At 43.5% G+C, this 23,982-nt stretch overlaps 1 protein-coding gene across 1 annotated transcript in view; it reads right to left on the bottom strand.

Moving 5' to 3' along the window:
* LOC139402140 (rho GTPase-activating protein 17-like) overlaps positions 1-23,982 on the bottom strand; it is a 60,477-nt gene that overhangs the window by 29,508 nt on the left and 6,987 nt on the right. Inside the window, exons 2-7 of the mRNA XM_071146221.1 lie at positions 16,828-16,867; positions 4,008-4,112; positions 2,199-2,275; positions 1,665-1,776; positions 1,478-1,554; positions 403-520 (exon numbers count right to left, since the gene is read on the bottom strand). Of these exons, the coding sequence (XP_071002322.1) occupies positions 403-520; positions 1,478-1,554; positions 1,665-1,776; positions 2,199-2,275; positions 4,008-4,112; positions 16,828-16,867 (529 nt within the window). The remainder of the gene's footprint in view (positions 1-402; positions 521-1,477; positions 1,555-1,664; positions 1,777-2,198; positions 2,276-4,007; positions 4,113-16,827; positions 16,868-23,982) is intronic.

Raw genomic sequence — 23,982 nt, 5'->3', positions numbered from 1 at the left:
ATCCTCTGCTGTATGTGTACCACTTTGTCCACCCATTACATCCTCTGCTGTATGTGTACCACTTTGTCCACCCATTACATCCTCTGCTGTATGTGTACCACTTTGTCCACCCATTACATCCTCTGCTGTATGTGCACATTTGGTGCCAATAGATCTCCCTTAAATGATAAATGATATCAGTTCAATACACTATGAAAGTAAAAACATGTTGACATGATTTCAGTGGAGACACTTGATATGGTGAATCAATCTGTAAAAAACAGCTGTTCTGTTTTTATCCCAAATCAATCTATAAAACAACAGTGTTTCTCCAGTCTTGTTACTACAGTATGTTGCTAGCGAGTGACCAGTTCCTTTTCATTGAAAAATTCTAACTAGACTTATGAATACTACCTACAGTACCTTACACATCTCCACTTTGTTCAGGGCCTCGTCCATCTCGTCTTTGAGAGTCTCAACCTTGGCGGCCGTGGCCTGGTAGTTGGTGGAAAAGTGAATAGACTTGCTTGCCTGCAACCACCTGGAACAAAAAGAAAATATAATGGAGATGTGGAACTTTGTCTCATCTATGTGTGAACATAGATCTTTACTTGAGAAATGCATATACAACTTTTGCAAAATAAAAACATGTATTTGGCATAGCTTTATTTTTGGGGTTCTAGTCCAGTAGCTGGCTCTGTGGTTCTAGTCCAGTAGCTGGCTTTGGGGTTCTAGTCCAGTAGCTGGCTCTGGGGTTCTAGTCCAGAAGCTGGCTCTGGGGTTCTAGTCCAGTAGCTGGCTCTGGGGTTCTAGTCCAGGAGCTGGCTCTGGGGTTCTAATCCAGTAGCTGGCTCTGGGGTTCTAGTCCAGTAGCTGGCTCTGGGGTTCTAGTCCAGTAGCTGGCTCTGGGGTTCTAGTCCAGTAGCTAGCTCTGGGGTTCTAGTCCAGTAGCTGGCTAGGGGGTTCTAGTCCAGTAGCTGGCTCTGGGGTTTTAGTCCAGGAGCTGGCTCTGGGGTACTAGTCCAGAAGCTGGCTCTGGGGTTCTAGTCCAGTAGCTGGCTCTGGGGTTCTAGTCCAGTAGCTGGCTCTGGGGTTCTAGTCCAGTAGCTGGCTCTGAGGTTCTAATCCAGAAGCTGGCTCTGAGGTTCTAATCCAGAAGCTGGCTCTGGGGTTCTAGTCCAGTACCTGGCTCTGGGGTTCTAGTCCAGTACCTGGCTCTGGGGTTCTAGTACAGTACCTAGCTCTGGGGTTCTAATACAGTACCTAGCTCTGGGGCTCTAATACAGTACCTGGCTCAGGGGTTCTAGTCCAGTACCTGGCTCTGGGTTTCTAGTCTAGTAACTGGCTCTGGCGTTCTAGTCCAGTAACTGGCTCTGGGGTTATAGTCCAGTAACTGGCTCCGAGGTTCTAGTCCAGTATCTGGCTCTGGGGGTTCTAATACAGTACCTGGCTCTGGGGTTCTAGTCCAGTAACTGGCTCTGGGGTTCTAGTACAGTACCTGGCTCTGGCTGAGTCATAGTCTAGGACTAGCTTAGCCAGCTGTTTCCTCTGTCTCAGGATGTTGGGAATGTCCACCTGGGTAGGTAAAGGAGAGATCATAAATGGTGTCATTATCATTAGTATGACCATTGGCATGCTCAGTGTTATCAATGCCAGGGTAAGATATGGAGAGTGTTGGTGGTCACCTCTGCTAGCTGGTTGAGAGGTTCCAGGATGTCTCTCTCTAGCTGGACCTCGTGTTGCATCAGCTCAGACGCTAGTCTGCTCTCTGCCTCCCCACACACATCCATCATCTTACTGCCACACACACACACACACACACACACACACACGTAAAGACACATATACACAGATAAACAGAGAGAAAGAGGAGAGAGAGAGACTGTTATCAACGTGAAGCTCTGAGTAATAGGTATTGTATGAATACCACAAACACATTTGGGGCCTTTTAAACAACCATATCCATCCCTGTATAACTAACTCTCACTAGTTTAGTCCTGGGATCTCATCATGTTCTGTGCTTATGGACTAACTTCCCTAACTGAATCTTTCTGAATCTGCATGTTGAACATGTAGAAACCATGTTCAAACCATAGATATCATTGTCTGGTTTTCCAAACACAGATGTAGCCTGTTCTTGGAATAAGAAGCATTGAGAATCTCCATTGTACCTGGGAAACCGGCCCCATACATGTCTGCTGTCATTGCTCCACACTCACCCAATCAGTGACTCCTCCCCCAGTTGGCTTCCTCCATCCTGCATGGCCTGGGACAGCGCTGTCAGAGGGAGCTTTTTCTGTGGCAGGAAATACAAGGCATCATGGGATTTGTAGTTATATTGCTCAACACAAGACATGTTACTGTATCATCTTTCATCTCGGACACCCAGAACTAAAATGTTGTATTATGCGTCAGATGCTCTAAGTTCTGGGGGGAGACGTGTTAGAAAATATACTAATGAGACTAGCGAAGTGTCCACCCCTCGAAACACAAACTCTCAGCCAGTTCTGGGCAAGTTTATTCTGAATTATAAAGGTCCATGTATCGAACACGAGATAAGGAGACAATTCTGCAGTGAAAGTAATGACAGTAATGCCAGTCATATCAGTAATGTTGCATCACTGGGGCGGGTCAGGCTAACAGAGGATTGGAAAGATAGTGGAGGGTTTGGAGAGGCCTACTCCACATATCTGTCCACTGAGTCTATCCTCTATTCACTGAGACATGCTGTGTAGTGATTGCAGAGGAGAGAGAACATTGAGATGACGGCTAACTTGGGGAACTTCTCTAGCGCTCAAACCCTAACATGAAATAACTAAAAATGACAGTAATTGCACATCTTTCATTGACATTAGTATGTGGTTAATGTGGATGTCTGAGTTCGAGGTAAGAGCTGTTCACAACACTTCTCCCTGAGAAGGAGAGATACAAGAGGAGAGGTAAAGAAGGAAAGATAGAAGAGGAGAGGGTGAGAAGGAGAGGTAGAGAAGGAAAGATAGAAGAGGGGAGGGTGAGAAGGAGAGGTAGAGATGGAAAGATAGAAGAGGAGAGGCTGAGAAGAAGAGGTAGAGAAGGAGAGATAGAAGAGGAGAGGGTGAGAAGGAGAGAGAAGAGGAGAGGGGGAGAAGGAGAGGTAGAGAAGGAGAGAGGGTGAGAAGGAGAGGTAGAGAAGGAGAGAGAAGAGGAGAGGGGGAGAAGGAGAGAGAAGAGAAGGAGAGGAAGAGAAGGAGAGATAGAAGAGGAGAGGGTGAGAAGGAGAGGTAGAGAAGGAGAGATAGAAGAGGAGAGGGTGAGAAGGAGAGGTAGAGAAGGAGAGATAGAAGAGGAGAGGGTGAGAAGGAGAGAGAAGAGGAGAGGGTGAGAAGGAGAGGTAGAGAAGGAGAGATAGAAGAGGAAGAGAAGGGGAGATAGAAGAGGAGAGGGTGAGAAGGAGAGGTAGAGAAGGAGAGATAGAAGAGGAGAGGGTGAGAAGGAGAGGTAGAGAAGGAGAGATAGAAGAGGAGAGGGTGAGAAGGAGAGAGAAGAGGAGAGGGTGAGAATGAGAGATAGAAGAGGAGAGGGTGAGAAGGAGAGGTAGAGAAGGAGAGAAAGAAGAGGAGAGGGTGAGAAGGAGAGGTAGAGAAGGAAAGATAGAAGAGGAGAGGGTGAGAAGGAGAGGTAGAGAAGGAGAGATATAAGAGGGGAGGGTGAGAAGGAGAGGTAGAGAAGGAGAGATAGAAGAGGAGAGGGTGAGAAGGAGAGGTAGAGAAGGAGAGAGAAGAGGGGAGGGTGAGAAGGAGAGGTAGAGAAGGATAGATAGAAGAGGAGAGGGTGAGAAGGAGAGATATAAAAGGACAGATAGAAGAGGAGAGGGTGAGAAGGAGAGATAGAAGAGGAGAGGTGTGATAATATTGGATGAGAAGGAGGTAGAGGACAGATAGAAGAGGAGAGGGTGATAATATTGGATGAGAAGGTGGTAGAGAAGGATAGATAGAAGAGGAGAGGGTGATAATATTGGATGAGAAGGAGGTAGCGAAGGAGATCCTTACGTGTCTCTTTTCTGCCTCCGTTCCGATGTGACCCTGTAGACAGGTGACCAGTCTCTTGTGTGCGTTGTGGGACACCAGACGGACCAGCTCCATGCGCCTCTCGATCTGCAATCACACATTCACGCTCATGATCATCAGAAGAAACTAGGTCAGAAGAAACACAAATGATCACAAGCACACACACTGTCACAAAACACACAATAGAATGGTACCGCAATACAGTCTTTCTCTATATCAGTGCTCTCCAACCCTGTTCCTGTAGGGGTACCCTCCTGTAGGTTTTAATTCCAACCTGTTCCTGGAGAGCTACCCTCCTGTAGGTTTTATCCAACCCTGTTCGAGGAGAGCTACCCTCCTGTAGGTTTTAACTCCAACCCTGTTCCTGGAGAGGTACCCTCCTGTAGGTTTTAACACCAACCCTGTTCCTGGAGAGGTACCCTCCCGTATGTTTTAACTCCAACCCTGTTCCTGGAGAGCTAGCCTCCTGTAGGTTTTATCCAACCCTGTTCCTGGAGAGGTACCCTCCTGTAGGTTTTAACTCCAACCCTGTTCCTGGAGAGGTACCCTCCTGTAGGTTTTAACTCCAACCCTGTTCCTAGAGAGCTACCCTCCCGTAGGTTTTAACTCCAACCCTGTTCCTGGAGAGCTACCCTCCTGTAGGTTTTAACTCCAACCCTGTTCCTGGAGAGGTACCCTGCTGACAACCCTGATCTATACCGTTGTTGTACCAATGTTTTGCATTTCTGTTTCATTCAAATAGATACACTGTATGTCCATTGCATAATGGTTATAGACCTAGTTCTGTGAAAGGATTGAGTGGAAGAAGCTGTTTTGACTGGCTGGTTCCTCCTGGTTGCCGCCTAGTAACGGTTATTCACATCCCTACAAAATTTGTCTTAACAGTCATCTGATAGACAGATGGGGGGCTGTTGAGGAAGAACCAGCAGGATTGATACAGATAGTGCTCTCTGCAGGGAGCAGAACTAGGCTACATTAGATTATCTTAATATTAATGCAAGATGAATGAAGAACAGATGAATCTATGGGAATTTGAGAAGGGATATATTGCTCTCTATGGGTGTTATGATCAGTGAACAGTTAATACAAGGACCCATCAATGCAAAGCAGAAGAATGATGTATTACATTTACAGCAAACACACCCACTATCACCTTCCATAGCCCACTATCTCCTTCCATAGCCCACTATCCCCTTCCATAGCCCACTATCTCCTTCCATAGCCCACTATCTCCTTCAACAGCACAATATCCCCTTCCATAGCACACTATCTCCTTCCATAGCCCACTATCCCCTTCCATAGCCCACTATCCCCTTCCATAGCCCACTATCCCCTTCCATAGCCCACTATCTCCTTCCATAGCCCACTATCCCCTTCAACAGCACAATATCCCCTTCCATAGCCCACTATCTCCTTCCATAGCCCACTATCCCCTTCAACAGCACAAAATCCCCTTCCATAGCCCACTATCTCCTTCCATAGCCCACTATCCCCTTCAACAGCACAATATCACACCCACAAACTTTAAAAAGGGGAAGTGATCCAATGATGGTGTTGTTGATGGGAAGAATGGAGATATGGATATAGGGTCCACACCCTCACTCCACTGTGCTCTATTTCAGTCTACTTCTGGTATGGGGCTGTGATCAAATAGTCATATCAAACTGTTCCAGTCCACAACCTCGAAAAGGAAACACAATGAGGGGATCTTAGTACAGACTAAAGATGTGCCTGTGTGCTCCATCCCCTATAGCAGGGCTATTTAACTCTCCCTCTACGAGGTCCGAGGCCTGATGCTTTTCACTTGTACCTGATAATTCATTCCACACACCTGGTGTCCCAGGTCTAAATCACTACATGGTTAGAGGGGAACAATGAAAAGGTGCTGTGGAACTGGCTTCCAGGTCCAGAGCTGACATTGAATGCCCTAAATTATGTTGTTTTAGTATAAGTCTGTAAATAAATCATCATATTCAACAAACTATTAGAGTCTACAAACTAAACTACTGTATAAAAAGGAAGTGAAGCAGGGGGTTTTAACTTGAACATGTGTTTATGAGGTCCACACACAGTGGCCTTCTTAGTGTCCTTCCTGTATGGGACTATGAGCAAAAGTATTACAGTCAGCAAACGATCTTATTCCAAGCAAATGAAAACCCAACGCCATGTGTGTAACTAAAGGAGGGGGTTCTGGAGGATAGTGATTTGCCTATACAGTCCACAGTAGTCTGATAAACTTTCAGTATGAGTGTGTTGTTCTCTGTTACTAAGTGTCTTCTTCCTCTTCTGTTTCACTGTAACCACCAAGCTGGTTCTGCAGCCACGGTATTGGCTGGGAGAGCTCTCTCACACACTCTCTCTCTCGCTCTCTGTCTCTCTTGATCTCACGATCACGCTCTCTGGCTCTCTCGCTTGCGCACTCTCTCTCTCTCTCTCTCTGGTGCACTCTCTCTCTCTGGCACTCTCCACCACACACTCTCAATCCCATGCATTTCCCTCCAGCTGCTTCTCCATGCCAGCTGGGGTGAAGCGCTCTCTCTCTGGATCCAATTGATTCAGTGTAACAGTGATCCTGGGCAGTGATTCATGTCTGCTAGTAATAACTGTAATGTGTATCCAGACCCTCATCACTGGGTGCCAGGGTGCCGGAGTAGGGTTGCGTCCCAAATGGCACCCCCATACCAGTAGTGTACTACTCTGTCCAGGGCCCATAGGGTTCTGGTCAAAATTAGTACACTATACAGAGAATAAGGTGCCATTTGGGACACAACCTTGAGTTTTGACAGAAGGTGGTGGTCAAAAGAGAAGGAGTTCAATAACAGCAATGGAGAAGTGACTTCTGAAAACAAGCACTGGTCTCATTCATTACTACTGATGGGAAGAAATGGACAGACAGATAAACATAATAATATATAGTATTACACCCTGCCCTGGAGACTGGCCTGGAGACTGGCCTGGAGACTGGCCTGGAGACTGGCCTGAAGGCTGGCGAGAGATGAAATAAGGAGTACATACACACAGACCCCACCCTCACCTTCCTCCCTCCATTATGTGTAATGATGTTTAAAGGTTTACAGGCCTATTATTGAGGATGTCTTTTTCCAGCAGACAGCCCAGATCAGTAGCCAGTAAAAACAGTCAGTGGAATGAGCAGCCAGTTGACCCCTGACCCTGGCTCAAAGGAAATATGGAACATCCAGTGCAGTGAGTCAGAGCAGTGCTGACGTGGGGTTTAGGCTTTGTCCTCTGAGACAGCTTCTCTCTCTCTCTCCCTTTCTCTTGGTGTCTCTCTCCCCTTCCCCCACCCATCTCTCTCAAACAAAATAAAATGTTATTGGTCACATACACATATTTAACAGATGTTATGTTATTGTGGGTGTAATGAAATGCTTGTGTTCCTAGCTCCAACAGTGCAGTAGTATCTAACAATTCACATCAATCTATAAGTTAAATAATGGCATTAAGAAATATATAAATATTAGGATGAGCAATGTCAGAGTGGCATTGACTAAAATCCAGTAGAATAGAATACAGTATATACATATGAGATGAGTAGTGACTAGTGTGACTAGTGTTCCATTATTACACACACATTGTATATAGATTTTTTTCTATTGTGTTATTGACTGTACGTTTGTTTACTCCATGTGTAACTCTGTGTTGTTTGTATCGCACTGCTTTGATTTATCTTGGCCAGGTCGCAGTTGTAAATGAGAACTTGTTCTCAACTGGCCTACCTGGTTAAATAAAGGTGAAATCAAAAAGTGAAGTGACCAGTGATTCCATGTCTAGGGCAGCAGCCTCTAAGCTGCAGGGTTGAGTAACCGGGTGATAGCCAGCTAGTGATGGCTATTTAACAGTCTGATGGCCTTGAGATGGAATCTGTTTTTCAGTCTCTCGGTCCCTGCTTTGATGCACCTGTACTGACCTCGCCTCCCCCAACATCTTTTTCCCAGGTGTCAGTCCAGTCCAACAGACACGGGCCGGTCTGACAACGCCAGCTCCTCTCCTGTTACTGATGCAAACATGTCCAAACAACATGACCACTTAGCCATTTAAATACACAGAGGCCCTGCATAACTAAAGTGCCACATTTCAACAGGCTAAACTAACATTCAGTGCATGTTGAGGAAAGTTGCTGATGTATCATGTTATTGAACGTGATCTGCACACTAATATCTACCCCTTGGAGATAAATAAAGTGGATTAAACAAAATTGAGCTGTGCCTTGTTAGACCATAATAGAACAAGGAAACTGTGACTGTGTCTATAGACTAAACCCTATGGTGTAGGGAGGGCTATCCTTTCTGGAGTTGGGTAATAAAACACATTGCAAGCAGACACACCTGTCAAGATGGATAAGGATAACATTATGAATGAATCATCTGTGGTAAACTAGAGGTTTACAAGATGTCTGCATGCCATTTGCTACAATACCTAGTCTCTCTTGACACATTGAGCTACAGTACCTGGTCTCTCTTGACATATTGAGCTACAGTACCTGGTCTCTCTTGACACATTGAGCTACAGTACCTGGTCTCTCTTGACATATTGAGCTACAGTACCTGGTCTCTCTTGACACATTGAGCTACAGTACCTGGTCTCTCTTGACATATTGAGCTACAGTACCTGGTCTCTCTTGACACATTGAGCTACAGTACCTGGTCTCTCTTGACATATTGAGCTACAGTACCTGGTCTCTCTTGACATATTGAGCTACAGTACCTGGTCTCTCTTGATATATTGAGTTACAGTACCTGGTCTCTCTTGACATATTGAGTAGTAGTACCTAGTCTCTCTTGACATATTGAGTTAAAGTACCTGGTCTCTCTTGACATATTGAGATACAGTACCTGGTCTCTCTTGACATATTGAGCTACAGTACCTGGTCTCTCTTGATATATTGAGCTACAGTACCTGGTCTCTCTTGATATATTTAGCTACAGTACCTGGTCTCTCTTGATATATTGAGTTACAGTATCTGGTCTCTCTTGACATATTGAGCTATCCACCCGCAAACAGCAAACTGTGGGTTATATCTGTATATTATAGTGTATCTGTTGACATTAATTGAATGTGTCTGCCATCTGTCTCTGTCTGTTTGTTTACGGTGTCATTGTTTATGTGTATGCCTGTGTTTGTATATGCAGGCATATGTGTATAGACATGCCTGCATACACTGAGTGTACAAAACATTAAGAACACCTGCTCTTCCCATGACACAGACTGACCAGGTGAAATAGAGTAAAAGCTATGATACCTTATTGATGTCACTTGTTAAATTCACTTCAATCAGTGTAGATGAAGAGGAGAAGACGGGTTAAAGAAGGATTTTTAAGCCTTGAGACAATTCGACATGGATTGTGTATGTGTGTCATTCAGAGGGTGAATGGGCAAGACAAAAATCCCCAAAAGTTTCCACAAGGATAGTGAAACGAGGAAAATTCTACCTTGTGGGGACATTTCCCACAACCCCATGAGGACAAAGGTTATTTAAGCTTAGGGGTTAGGTTAAGGGTTCGGAGTTAGGTTTAGGGTTAGGTTAAGGGTTCGGAGTTAGGTTTAGGGTTAGGTTAAGGGTTCGGAGTTAGGTTTAGGGTTAGGTTAAGGGTTCGGAGTTAGGTTTAGGGTTCGGTTAAGGGTTTGGAGTTAGGTTAAGGGTTCGGAGTTAGGTTTAGGGTTAGTGTTACAGGTTAGGGTTAGGTTAAGGGTTCGGAGTTAGGTTTAGTGTTACAGGTTAGGGTTAGTGTTACAGGTTAGGGTTAGGTTAAGGGTTCGGAGTTAGGTTTAGGGTTAGTGCTACAGGTTAGGGTTAGTGTTACAGGTTAGGGTTAGGTTAAGGGTTCGGAGTTAGGTTTAGGGTTAGTGTTACAGGTTAGGGTTAGGTTAAGGGTTCGGAGTTAGGTTTAGGGTTAGTGTTACAGGTTAGGGTTAGGTTAAGGGTTCGGAGTTAGGTTTAGGGTTAGTGTTACAGGTTAGGGTTAGGTTAAGGGTTCGGAGTTAGGTTTAGGGTTAGTGCTACAGGTTAGGGTTAGGTTAAGGGTTCGGAGTTAGGTTTAGGGTTAGGTTAAGGGTTCGGAGTTAGGTTTAGGGTTAGTGTTACAGGTTAGGGTTAGTGTTACAGGTTAGGGTTAGGTTAAGGGTTCGGAGTTAGGTTTAGGGTTAGTGTTACAGGTTAGGGTTAGGTTAAGGGTTCGGAGTTAGGTTTAGGGTTAGTGTTACAGGTTAGGGTTAGGTTAAGGGTTCGGAGTTAGGTTTAGGGTTAGTGTTACAGGTTAGGGTTAGGTTAAGGGTTCGGAGTTAGGTTTAGGGTTAGGTTAAGGGTTCGGAGTTAGGTTTAGGGTTAGTGTTACAGGTTAGGGTTAGTGTTACAGATTAGGGTTAGGTTAAGGGTTCGGAGTTAGGTTTAGGGTTAGGTTAAGGGTTCGGAGTTAGGTTTAGGGTTAGTGTTACAGGTTAGGGTTAGTGTTACAGGTTAGGGTTAGGTTAAGGGTTCGGAGTTAGGTTTAGGGTTAGTGTTACAGGTTAGGGTTAGGTTAAGGGTTCGGAGTTAGGTTTAGGGTTAGGTTAAGGGTTCGGAGTTAGGTTTAGGGTTAGTGTTACAGGTTAGGGTTAGTGTTACAGGTTAGGGTTAGGTTAAGGGTTCGGAGTTAGGTTTAGGGTTAGGTTAAGGGTTCGGAGTTAGGTTTAGGGTTAGTGTTACAGGTTAGGGTTAGTGTTACAGGTTAGGGTTAGGTTAAGGGTTCGGAGTTAGGTTTAGGGTTATGTTAAGGGTTTGGAGTTAGGTTTAGGGTTAGTGCTACAGGTTAGGGTTATGGTAAGGGCTAGGTCCCCACGAGGGTAGAAGAACATAATGTGTGTGTTTGTGTGTACATGTATGCATACTTGCGTTTGTATATGCAGGCATTACCCTTCAAGGGTGAAAATGCCTGTATAAAACCCGCCAGGCTCCAGAAAGGAACTCTGAATGCTGGAACTAGACTGTCATCCATGTAATACGAACCATAGCCCTGACTTGGACTGCCCTCACACTCAGAGAGACATTAGCATTCAACTAGTGAAGCACATTCCAGTGAGCAGGGGAAATAGATAGTAGGAGTGTCTTGGGCAGCACAAAGCACTTCTGCAGGAGCAAAGTTTAGCTGAGGGAGAAGTTGTGGGAGGGAATCCCTATCTCCTGAATTCTTCCCAGGGGAGAGTCTTGAGGGAGTTAAAGGCTGTGTCTCAATACATGTAAACAGCTTCTTACTGCATTCTCAACAAGGAAGAGTCAGTCAGTATAGCAGGGAGTTAGGATGTGTCTCAATACATGTAAACAGCTTCTTACTGCATTCTCACCAAGGAAGAGTCAGTCAGTATAGCAGGGAGTTAGGATGTGTTTTAATACATGTAAACAGCTTCTTACTGCATTCTCACCAAGGAAGAGTCAGTCAGTATAGCTCAGTATAGCAGGGAGTTAGGATGTGTCTCAATACATGTAAACAGCTTCTTACTGCATTCTCACCAAGGAAGAGTCAGTCAGTATAGCAGGGAGTTAGGATGTGTCTCAATACATGTAAACAGCTTCTTACTGCATTCTCACCAAGGAAGAGTCAGTCAGTATAGCAGGGAGTTAGGATGTGTCTCAATAGATGTAAACAGCTTCTTACTGCATTCTCACCAAGGAAGAGTCAGTCAGTATAGCTCAGTATAGCAGGGAGTTAGGATGTGTCTCAATACATGTAAACAGCTTCTTACTGCATTCTCACCAAGGAAGAGTCAGTCAGTATAGCAGGGAGTTAGGATGTGTCTCAATAGATGTAAACAGCTTCTTACTGCATTCTCACCAAGGAAGAGTCAGTCAGTATAGCAGGGAGTTAGGATGTGTCTCAATACATGTAAACAGCTTCTTACTGCATTCTCACCAAGGAAGAGTCAGTCAGTATATCAGGGAGTTAGGATGTGTCTCAATAGATGTAAACAGCTTCTTACTGCATTCTCACCAAGGAAGAGTCAGTCAGCATAGCAGGGAGTTAGGATGTGTTTCAATATTTGTAATCAGTTTCCTCGGCCTCAATTTACAGTAAGTACCTCCATCATGGTCATTCATATGTGAAAGATTGGATTTCACTTTCCTTTCCATATCACTTTTACCTGTTATGTTATTTCAGTTTGTGATTATGAAGATAAGAGCAGAGGAGTGGAGGAAAGGAAGCCATTCCTGACTATTGAGATGCAGTCTCTTATTTATAGTCAAGACCTTCAACTCAGCCTAAAGTCAGCCTAAAATCCCATAGTGCATTGTGATAATAACCAGTAAGTACAGATTCTATACATTGTTCACTGTCTATGTAGTTTCAGCATCCCTATCCATTCCTGTTCTGTTTGTCTATTCAGTCCTAGAAACTGTCACTGTTAACCAGGTGCTTATGCTGTGTGAATATTAAGACAAGCTTAGGTTCACAGTTCACTAAGGCAGGTCCTAAAAGTGTGACTCAAGTCATTTTTATGAAGAGTTGAGAGAGGTGTCTAGAGTTGTCTGGCACTCACACTCCCACTTTCACTTCCTCTGCTCCACTTTTAACACACTCCTCTCTCTCTTAAAGACAATATCTATTCAATAGAGCATGGAGACTCACTTTCTTTCACTCTCTCTCCTCCTCTCAGTTAACATTCTCTCTCCTCCTCCTCTCAGTTAACATACTCTCTCTCCTCCTCTCAGTTAACATACTCTCTCTCCTCCTCTCAGTTAACATACACTCTCTCTCCTCCTCCTCTCAGTTAACATACTCTCTCTCTCCTCCTCTCAGTTAACATACTCTCTCTCCTCCTCTCAGTTAACATACTCTCTCTCCTCCTCTCAGTTAACATACTCTCTCTCCTCCTCTCAGTTAACATACACTCTCTCTCCTACTCTCAGTTAACATACTCTCTCTCCTCCTCTCAGTTAACATTCTCTCTCTCCTCCTCTCAGTTAACATACTCTCTCTCCTCCTCTCAGTTAACATACTCTCTCTCCTCCTCTCAGTTAACATACTCTCTCTCCTCCTCTCAGTTAACATACACTCTCTCTCTCCTCCTCTCAGTTAACATACTCTCTCTCCTCCTCCTCTCAGTTAACATACTCTCTCTCCTCCTCTCAGTTAACACACTCTCTCTCCTCCTCTCAGTTAACATACACTCTCTCTCCTCCTCTCAGTTAACATACTCTCTCTCCTCCTCTCAGGTAACATACTCTCTCTCTCCTCCTCTCAGTTAACATACACTCTCTCTCCTCCTCTCAGTTAACATTCTCTCTCTCCTCCTCTCAGTTAACATACTCTCTCTCTCTCCTCCTCTCAGTTAACATTCTCTCTCTCCTCCTCTCAGTTAACATTCTCTCTCTCCTCCTCTCAGTTAACATACTCTCTCTCCTCCTCTCAGTTAACATACTCTCTCTCCTCCTCTCAGTTAACATACACTCTCTATCTCCTCCTCTCAGTTAACATACTCTCTCTCTCCTCCTCTCAGTTAACATACTCTCTCTCTCCTCCTCTCAGTTAACATACACTCTCTCTCTCCTCCTCTCAGTTAACATACTCTCACTCTCCTCTCAGTTAACATACACTCTCTCTCCTCCTCTCAGTTAACATACACTCTCTCTCCTCCTCCTCTCAGTTAACATACTCTCTCTCTCCTCCTCTCAGTTAACATACTCTCTCTCCTCCTCTCAGTTAACATACTCTCTCTCCTCCTCTCAGTTAACATACTCTCTCTCCTCCTCTCAGTTAACATACACTCTCTCTCCTACTCTCAGTTAACATACTCTCTCTCCTCCTCTCAGTTAACATTCTCTCTCTCCTCCTCTCAGTTAACATACTCTCTCTCCTCCTCTCAGTTAACATACTCTCTCTCTCCTCCTCTCAGTTAACATACACTCTCTCTCTCCTCCTCTCAGTTAACATACACTCTCTCTCTCCTCCTCTCAGTTAACATACACGCTCTCTCCTCCTCTCAGTTAACATACACTCTCTCTCCTCCTCTCAGTTAACATACACTCTCTCTCCTCCTCTCAGTTAACATACACTCTCTCTCCTCCTCTCAGTTAACATACTCTCTCTCTCCTCCTCTCAGTTAACATACACTCTCTCTCCTCCTCTCAGTTAACATACACTCTCTCTCCTCCTCTCAGTTAACATACACTCTCTCTCGTCATCTCAGTTAACATACACTCTCTATCCTCCTCTCAGTTAACATACACTCTCTCTCGTCATCTCAGTTAACATACACTCTCTCTCGTCATCTCAGTTAACATACACTCTCTCTCTCCTCCTCTCAGTTAACATACACTCTCTCTCCTCCTCTCAGTTAACATACTCTCTCTCTCCTCCTCTCAGTTAACATACTCTCACTCTCCTCCTCTCAGTTAACATACACTCTCTCTCCTCCTCTCAGTTAACATACACTCTCTCTCCTCCTCTCAGTTAACATACTCTCTCTCTCCTCCTCTCAGTTAACATACACTCTCTCTCTCCTCCTCTCAGTTAACATACACTCTCTCTCTCCTCCTCTCAGTTAACATACTTTCTCTCTCTCCTCCTCTCAGTTAACATACACTCAGCCACTTTATTCAGCTGCCATGTTGTTCTCCCTGGCACATCATGGACACAGTATGTGTTCTGGAGTAAAACAAGCTGCCACGGTCTGTTCTGATTGGAAAAACATGTTAACCGTCTTTCTCACACATCGCACCTGGCAGCGCATCACTGAAAACCAGACACAACAACAAACCCTTGCCAACAGCCTTGTTTCAAGACCAGAGTCAAGATTTCTTACCAAAAATAGACAGGATGTGTTTCTGTGTGTGTACATTGACTAAATCCCTCATCACTAAATGACTCATGTTGCATCTCTCTCTGCTAGGAGGGGTTATGAAGATGGAGGTAGACTGTGAACTTGATAACACGGCTTGAAACAAACGGTTCTGCTTTAGCCAACTTGTCTTGCCAAGTTTACAAGGCAATGCATTATGTAATTCAGAAACAATCACAGGTTCACTAAATTAAATTACTCCCGTTACTCCCATAACATGTTCCATCTAGTCAACACATGTTCCATCTAGTCAACACAAGTCATCACATGTTCCATCCAGTCAACACAAGTCATCACGTTACACCCAGTCAACACAAGTCATCACATGTTCCATCTAGTCAACACAAGTCATCACATGTTCCATCTAGTCAACACAAGTCATCATATGTTCCATCTAGTCAACACAAGTCATCACATGTTCCATCTAGTCAACACAAGTTCCATCTAGTCAACACAAGTCATCACATGTTCCTTCCAGTCAACACAAGTCATCACGTTATACCCAGTAAACACAAGTCATCACATGTTCCATCTAGTCAACACAAGTCATCACATGTTCCATCTAGTCAACACAAGTCATCACATGTTCCATCCAGTCAACACAAGTCATCACGTTACACCCAGTCAACACAAGTCATCACATGTTCCATCCAGTCAACACAAGTCATCACGTTACACCCAGTCAACACAAGTCATCACATGTTCCATCCAGTCAACACAAGTCATCACATGTTCCATCCAGTCAACACAAGTCATCACATGTTCCATCCAGTCAACACAAGTCATCACGTGTTCCATCCAGTCAACACAAGTCATCACGTTACACCCAGTCAACACAAGTCATCACATGTTCCATCCAGTCAACACAAGTCATCACGTTACACCCAGTCAACACAAGTCATCACATGTTCCATCTAGTCAACACAAGTCATCACATGTTCCATCCAGTCAACACAAGTCATCACATGTTCCATCCAGTCAACACAAGTCATCACATGTTCCATCCAGTCAACACAAGTCATCACGTTACACCCAGTCAACACAAGTCATCACATGTTCCATCCAGTCAACACAAGTCATCACATGTTCCATCCAGTCAACACAAGTCATCACATGTTCCATCTAGTCAACACAAGTCATCACATGTTCCATCTAGTCAACACAAGTCATCACATGTTCCATCCAGTCAACACAAGTCATCACATGTTCCATCCAGTCAACACAAGTCATCACGTTACACCCAGTCAACACAAGTCATCACATGTTCCATCTAGTCAACACAAGTCATCACATGTTCCATCCAGTCAACACAAGTCATCACATGTTCCATCCAGTCAACACAAGTCATCACGTTACACCCAGTCAACACAAGTCATCACATGTTCCATCTAGTCAACACAAGTCATCACATGTTCCATCCAGTCAACACAAGTCATCACATGTTCCATCCAGTCAACACAAGTCATCACGTTACACCCAGTCAACACAAGTCATCACATGTTCCATCCAGTCAACACAAGTCATCACATGTTCCATCCAGTCAACACAAGTCATCACATGTTCCATCTAGTCAACACAAGTCATCACATGTTCCATCCAGTCAACACAAGTCATCACGTTACACCCAGTCAACACAAGTCATCACATGTTCCATCCAGTCAACACAAGTCATCACATGTTCCATCCAGTCAACACAAGTCATCACATGTTCCATCTAGTCAACACAAGTCATCACATGTTCCATCTAGTCAACACAAGTCATCACATGTTCCATCCAGTCAACACAAGTCATCACATGTTCCATCCAGTCAACACAAGTCATCACGTTACACCCAGTCAACACAAGTCATCACGTTACACCCAGTCAACACAAGTCATACTGTATGTTAATGGTTGCATTTGACTTGACAGTGTCTAAGGCTGCTGTGACTGAATATAAAGTGGAAGCAGGAGACAGAATACTAATATTCACCTGTAGAAGGTCATCACTCAGCACCTCAGTCTTCTCGGCTCTGTGAAGGAAAACACATAAGAGGTCAAAGGTCAGATAGGCAGACATAATAGGGCGTATTCATTACAGAGAGTTCCAGTAGAAGTGCAGTGTGTAGATCAGAAATGCTAGCCTGGTTAAACCTGACTGAACTGTGCGCTCACCAGAAACAATGGTGAGTGCAGCGTTCAGTCTGGTTCAACCAGGCTACAGAAACACTTCTCAGTTGTAAAGAATAGAAAATGGTGTCAGTTCTATACAGTTCTATGTATTTCTACCTGCAACATGGTGGTATTTAAGATATCGTATGGTATGGAAAGGCCAACTGAGCCTAACTGTAGTGCAGGGCCTGTGTCAGAGTTGTGCCAGATCACACTCTCTCACAGTTTATAAGACTTCTCTACTGATTAAAACAACTATGCAATTCCAGGAGTGACTGAAATACTTAATACGTGAACTATTGTGGTACTGTAGTGGTGCTGTAAGCCTGCAACTCCACTTTATTTCAACTTAGCAAGAGTAAAGTTGCAGTGGAAAGAGAATGAACAGAGATTGTCCGAGTAAATAGTGTCTCTCTCTACTTCTCCATCTCTGAGCCAATACTACGACAGGTAATGAAGACTAGCCTGTCTTACTGATTAGAGTCATAGGTAACGTCATAGCTAACATTGCACTTTATTTCTCTAGACAACGCAGCCGGCAGCCCTACAGCAACAAAATACTTTCTGCTATGCTATGAGTGGTCTGGGCCTGGGTCGACGAGAGAAAGAAAGCTTTCAGGAAACTCACCCTGGACTACCCTGCACAACAAACATCACAAGTAGACCTAACTCACTCATACACACCGACACTCCACACCTCTGCCTGTGGCTGTTTCCAGGGAAAGGGCCTGTTAGATCCTACCCCTGTTAGAACACACACTTCCTGTTTCCTGAATTCCAGCCTTTGTTATGGCAACAGCAGGAGGTGAGAGGTCTGTTGATGTCTCAAACATGTAATACCCACCAGTCAACTAGTATGTTGGAGGAGAGAGAGGAGTAGAGAGTTTACTGACATTATTCCAAAACCAAAATGCATTATCCCATACAGCTGTGGTTTCAAGGGTTTTCTTGGCACTGTGACAGACTTAAAGCCATTCAAATGTTCTTGAGACCCAATAAGCGAAAACTGTTCGTCGACGCAATCTAGCATTCAGCAACAACGAATCAGGTGCAAGAGAAACCCATATTGATCTTCCTGATCCACCTTTTGGGAAACACAGCCTACCAATCGTAACACCATCATTCACTGTGGAAAGAAATAACAGCCAATATTCTCCATAGACCTATCCCTACATCTGTAATAACACACAGTTCCCTTAAATCCAGTGGAGTGGTGGTCCCGGCACTAGATTTTCCCAGCACTTAACAAAAGACAGACCTAGAGTGTGTTGGGAAGTGAAGTGATCATTAGCTCACCATTTAGAGGGTTGTGATAGTGAAGTGATCATTAGCTCACCATTTATAGGGTTCTGATAGTGAAGTGATCATTAGCTCACCATTTAGAGGGTTGTGATAGTGAAGTGATCATTAGCTCACCATTTATAGGGTTCTGATAGTGAAGTGATCATTAGCTCACCATTTATAGGGTTCTGATAGTGAAGTGATCATTAGCTCACCATTTATAGGGTTCTGATAGTGAAGTGATCATTAGCTCACCATTTAGAGGGTTGTGATAGTGACGTGATCATTAGTTCACCATTTAGAGGGTTCTGATAGTGACGTGATCATTAGTTCACCATTTAGAGGGATCTGATAGTGAAGTGATCATTAGTTCACCATTTAGAGGGTTGTGATAGTGAAGTGATCATTAGCTCACCATTTATAGGGTTCTGATAGTGAAGTGATCATTAGCTCACCATTTAGAGGGTTGTGATAGTGAAGTGATCATTAGCTCACCATTTAGAGGGTTGTGATAGTGAAGTGATCATTAGTTCACCATTTAGAGGGTTTTGATAGTGACGTGATCATTAGCTCACCATTTATAGGGTTCTGATAGTGAAGTGATCATTAGCTCACCATTTATAGGGTTCTGATAGTGAAGTGATCATTAGCTCACCATTTATAGGGTTCTGATAGTGAAGTGATCATTAGCTCACCATTTATAGGGTTCTGATAGTGAAGTGATCATTAGCTCACCATTTAGAGGGTTGTGATAGTGACGTGATCATTAGTTCACCATTTAGAGGGTTCTGATAGTGACGTGATCATTAGTTCACCATTTAGAGGGATATGATAGTGAAGTGATCATTAGCTCACCATTTAGAGGGTTGTGATAGTGAAGTGATCATTAGCTCACCATTTAGAGGGTTGTGATAGTGAAGTGATCATTAGCTCACCATTTAGAGGGATTTGATAGTGACGTGATCATTAGCTCACCATTTAGAGGGTTGTGATAGTGAAGTGATCATTAGCTCACCATTTAGAGGGTTGTGATAGTGAAGTGATTATTAGCTCACCATTTAGAGGGATCTGATAGTGACGTGATCATTAGCTCACCATTTAGAGGGTTGTGATAGTGAAGTGATCATTAGCTCACCATTTAGAGGGTTGTGATAGTGAAGTGATCATTAGCTCACCATTTAGAGGGTTGTGATAGTAAAGTGATCATTAGCTCACCATTTAGAGGGTTGTGATAGTGAAGTGATCATTAGCTCACCATTTAGAGGGATTTGATAGTGACGTGATCATTAGCTCACCATTTAGAGGGTTGTGATAGTGAAATGATCATTAGCTCACCATTTAGAGGGTTGTGATAGTGAAGTGATCATTAGCTCACCATTTAGAGGGTTGTGATAGTGAAGTGATCATTAGCTCACCATTTAGAGGGTTCTGATAGTGAAGTGATCATTAGCTCACCATTTAGAGGGTTCTGATACTGCTGAGCCGGCAGGATGGCTACAGAAACTTAGGTCCTCCCCACTATTACGTTCCCCAGTTTATGTGTTGTAGTTTGTGTATTTGCATGTGTTTTATTTCAGGAAATGGCTTCCATAATCCCTCAAGCAGCTGATTGGTCGACTCCAGGGCTAATTGGAGAGCTGACCCCGCCCCCTCGTCAAGACACAGCTGTCTCCAGTTACATTCATTCTGAAGCTATATAAAAGCCAGTGTTCTGTTCAGGAGGGAGATTTTGGAGATAGGGATTGCTGAGAGAGATTTTGGAGGTAGGGATTGCTGAGAGAGATTTTGGAGGTAGGGATTGCTGAGAGAGATTTTGGAGGTAGGGATTGCTGAGAGATTTTGGAGGTAGGGATTGCTGAGAGATATTTTGCTAGAGAGATTTTGCTGAGGTCATTGCTGAGCGATTGTTTGTGATAGAGAGTTTTTGCTAGAGGTTGATTTTGCTGGGAGTTCAATGCTGAGAGTGGGTATGTTCTGTGAGTTTGTTGCTCAGAGCTCACAGCTCATGATGAGGGGCGAACTTCATCAACATTAGATATGATGGTTATTTGATGTCCTCTGTTTCTCAGTTTGTTTGTAAAATTGTTTAATATTCTGTTTCATTTGTTCCCAGGGGAGAAGGGGAAGGCACCTTGGGAGTGCTTAGGCAAGAGGTCCGCGGGCATACATATACCCGTAGTATATTCACTGTCTAGGCACACTAGGTAAGACCTGGGTGGACCACTCCCTGTATTTTGGTTAGGGCACCAGGTGGTGTTAAATTAGGTAAGTAGTGGGTAGGCAGGTAAGATAGGAGAGGGGGGGGCTTTGAGATTTACTTTCTTTGCTTTGGTTCCGTCCAGCCCTTTTCCCCATATTACCGTGTACAGGAATAAAGTCCTTGTAAAACGGTACCACATTCTGCCTGTTGTCATCCTTACTCGCACCTACAGTCCATACCTTTTTTACTTCACAGAGAGTTTAGTTGTAGCAGGGTGTTGCGTTCCCTCTTCATATAGGCGTGCGTAACACCACTCACACGTGTGCAGGTACAGGCACACACACACACCATCTTCCCCAGAGGGCCCTCTCCTCTTAATGGAGTCTGGGCCAACAACCTACAGTAATGCTCATTGGGATCAATTAACCCCCTCACACACACACAACATCTATTACCTAATACTGTTGTAACCCACTGAAATAATACCTTACTATACCCTGCACATTACTGTACCAAGCCCCTGCTTTACTGTAAATGGTACCGCTGGTATACAGTACACCAAATAGAAACTGTGTCTATGATCTATCCCACTGAAAGTAGCAGAATTGTATAAAATGGATAGTTCAGCGATTTTACGTATTTACATGTTTGCTCCTTTACCTTGAAAGCAGTCTATGGACAAGGAGTGACTGAAATCTACACTTAGTTTTTTGTTAAATCGCTGAACCATCCCTTTAATTGGTGAAGTTTAAAATCAACCAGAGAGACAAGGGATGGATATATCTTAATCTGTAAAGGCCACATAAATCAAGCCCTGATATCATCTAGACCAGACAAATGACAGCTCAAACCAGAATATCCACACAGACCATGCAGTAAAGTATCTCGTTACTGAGAAGACATGGCCATTGGTTGGCCTGGGGAGGTAGGAGGCTAAGAGCGGAGCAAAACAATCTATAATGAATTAGCATTGATTTGAGCTAGAATAACTGCATTGAGCTAGCAGGCATTATTCTAAGAATAGACATCTTGATTGCATTGCTACAGTCAGGACCCTGGGAGAAGAGAGACTATAACACTGAATAAGAAATGAAACATATGTAGAAAGATCAGACCAATCGACTCATCAGAGTCACAACCACCCCATACATCCACTTCTTAGGTCATTCAATTTAGCTTCATATCAGCTTACCATCTTAATATGCTGAGTAATGGTTACATATAGACTTGGGTTAGAAAGACATCTCTTCCTCTTTATTTACCTTATCCACGTATTGAGCCCCACGGCTTTGTTACAGAGACTCTCTGTCAAGCTTCTAAACAGGAACCCCTTGCTCTCTGTCTATCAGGTTGGTTATCTATCTATCCAGTCACTGGAACATGTTAGCCAGTGTCTGCTGAAGAGACTCTATTCTGGGGGTAAGTTTCAAAGCCTCAGGGCAACATGGTTATGGATAAACTGAGGGGTTGTGGGCTTGGTGGTGCAGCAGTCATGCACCAGCAAAGACCTAATCAAGCCTATTCATCTCATAGGAGGGACATACCATACCAATATGTAGACCTCTTTACACTGTGATCTACATATTCAACAACTGTACACTGTGGTCTACATATTTGGTGATGCAGTACTGTCTCTCAGAGCTGCTTTGTCCTCAGAGATAATACATAGCAACAGTGTTATTATTGCAGTATACTACACATACTTTAAGCTTAGTAACAGAAATTAAGATATGGAGGAAAGGAATGCAAAACAGACTGACCACATTAGCCAGTAACATACTGCTGCAATTTGACAAGTGTAGGAAATAACTGCTGATGCTCTTATCACTATGCTAACCTGTAACACATATAGGCTCACCACATACACAGATAAATATAAACAGTCATGCACTGGTGTACAAACACACACACAAACATAGGCTACTCACACACATACACAAGTACACCCCCCCCCCCTCCACACACACACACACACACGTGTAGGCCAATCCCACGCATACACACAAATATATATTAAATAAACACATACACGAGTGTGCTCAAATACACACACAAAAACACACACTTGTAAGCTACTCACACGCACACACAAAACACATACACCCCCTTCACGCAAGCACACACACACACACACACACACAGTGACCTCCCATTGACTCAGGTCTGCAAACTACATTACAATCTCTGATTTACTGTATCACAGACATGATGAGTATTCCAGCAGTCTTTCACCAGACCATAGGCACAGTGAGGGAGGTGTTCTACAGCTTTACCACTCTGGTGAAATACAAAGACCCTAATTCATTCACTGGAAACGACACTTTAAAAGTCTTCGTTCAGTGTTATGTGAACATATCTACAGTAAAACTAATCAAGCCTAAATTAATACTGGTATACTCATCTATGGGACGATTCTTTTAACAATAAATTCATACCTTGAATTACATTGAGACCCAATCACATATGTCTCTTAGGAACTTAATTCCTAAATTAAACTAATATTAAGCTGAATTCTTGGTGGTTTTACAGTCTTTTTATACTCAAAAATAAAATAAAATAAACTGAATCCCTCGCAGGCCAGTTTTGGCCCGCGGGCTACCTGTTGCCGACCCCGACAGCAATGGACTTCTGGTGTGTTGAGTTTTAAACCCATCCTCCAACCCCCCCACCCCAGAATGACTAGCTTTATAACTACAGCACCAGAATGCCTAACTTTATAACTACAGTACCAGAATGACTAGCTTTATAACTACAGTAGCAGAACAGAATAACTAGCTATATAACTACAGTACCAGAACACAATGACTAGCTATATAACTACAGTACCAGAACAGAATGACTAGCTATATAAACTACAGTACCAGAACAGAATGACTAGCTATATAACTACAGTAGCAGAATGACTAGCTATATAACTACAGTACCAGAATGACTAGCTTTATAAACTACAGTAGCAGAACAGAATGACTAGCTTTATAACTACAGTACCAGAATGACTAGCTTTATAACTACAGTAGCAGAACAGAATGACTAACTTTATAACCACAGTACCAGAATGACTAGCTTTATAACTACAGTACCAGAACAGAATGACTAGCTATATAACTACAGTACCAGGACAGATTGACTAGCTATATAAACTACAGTACCAGAACAGAATGACTAGCTACAGTGGGGCAAAAAAGTATTTAGTCAGCCACCAATTGTGCAAGTTCTCCCACTTATAAAGATGAGAGAGGCCTGTAATTTTCATCATAGGTACCCTTCAACTATGTCAGACAAAATTGTTAAAGAATTCCAGAAAATCACATTGTAGGATTTTTTTATGAATTTATTTGCAAATTATGGTGGAAAATAAGTATTTGGTCAATAACAAAAGTTTATCTCAATACTTTGTTATATACCCTTTGTTGGCAATGACAGAGGTCAAACGGTTTCTGTAAGTCTTCACAAGGTTTTCACACACTGTTGCTGGTATTTTGGCCCATTCCTCCA

This window comes from Oncorhynchus clarkii, unplaced genomic scaffold, assembly GCF_045791955.1.
Source record: "Oncorhynchus clarkii lewisi isolate Uvic-CL-2024 unplaced genomic scaffold, UVic_Ocla_1.0 unplaced_contig_707_pilon_pilon, whole genome shotgun sequence".
Lineage (NCBI taxonomy): Eukaryota > Metazoa > Chordata > Actinopteri > Salmoniformes > Salmonidae > Oncorhynchus > Oncorhynchus clarkii.
The sequence above is the reverse complement of the archived record's forward strand: the minus strand, read 5'-3'. Positions and strand labels throughout refer to the sequence as shown.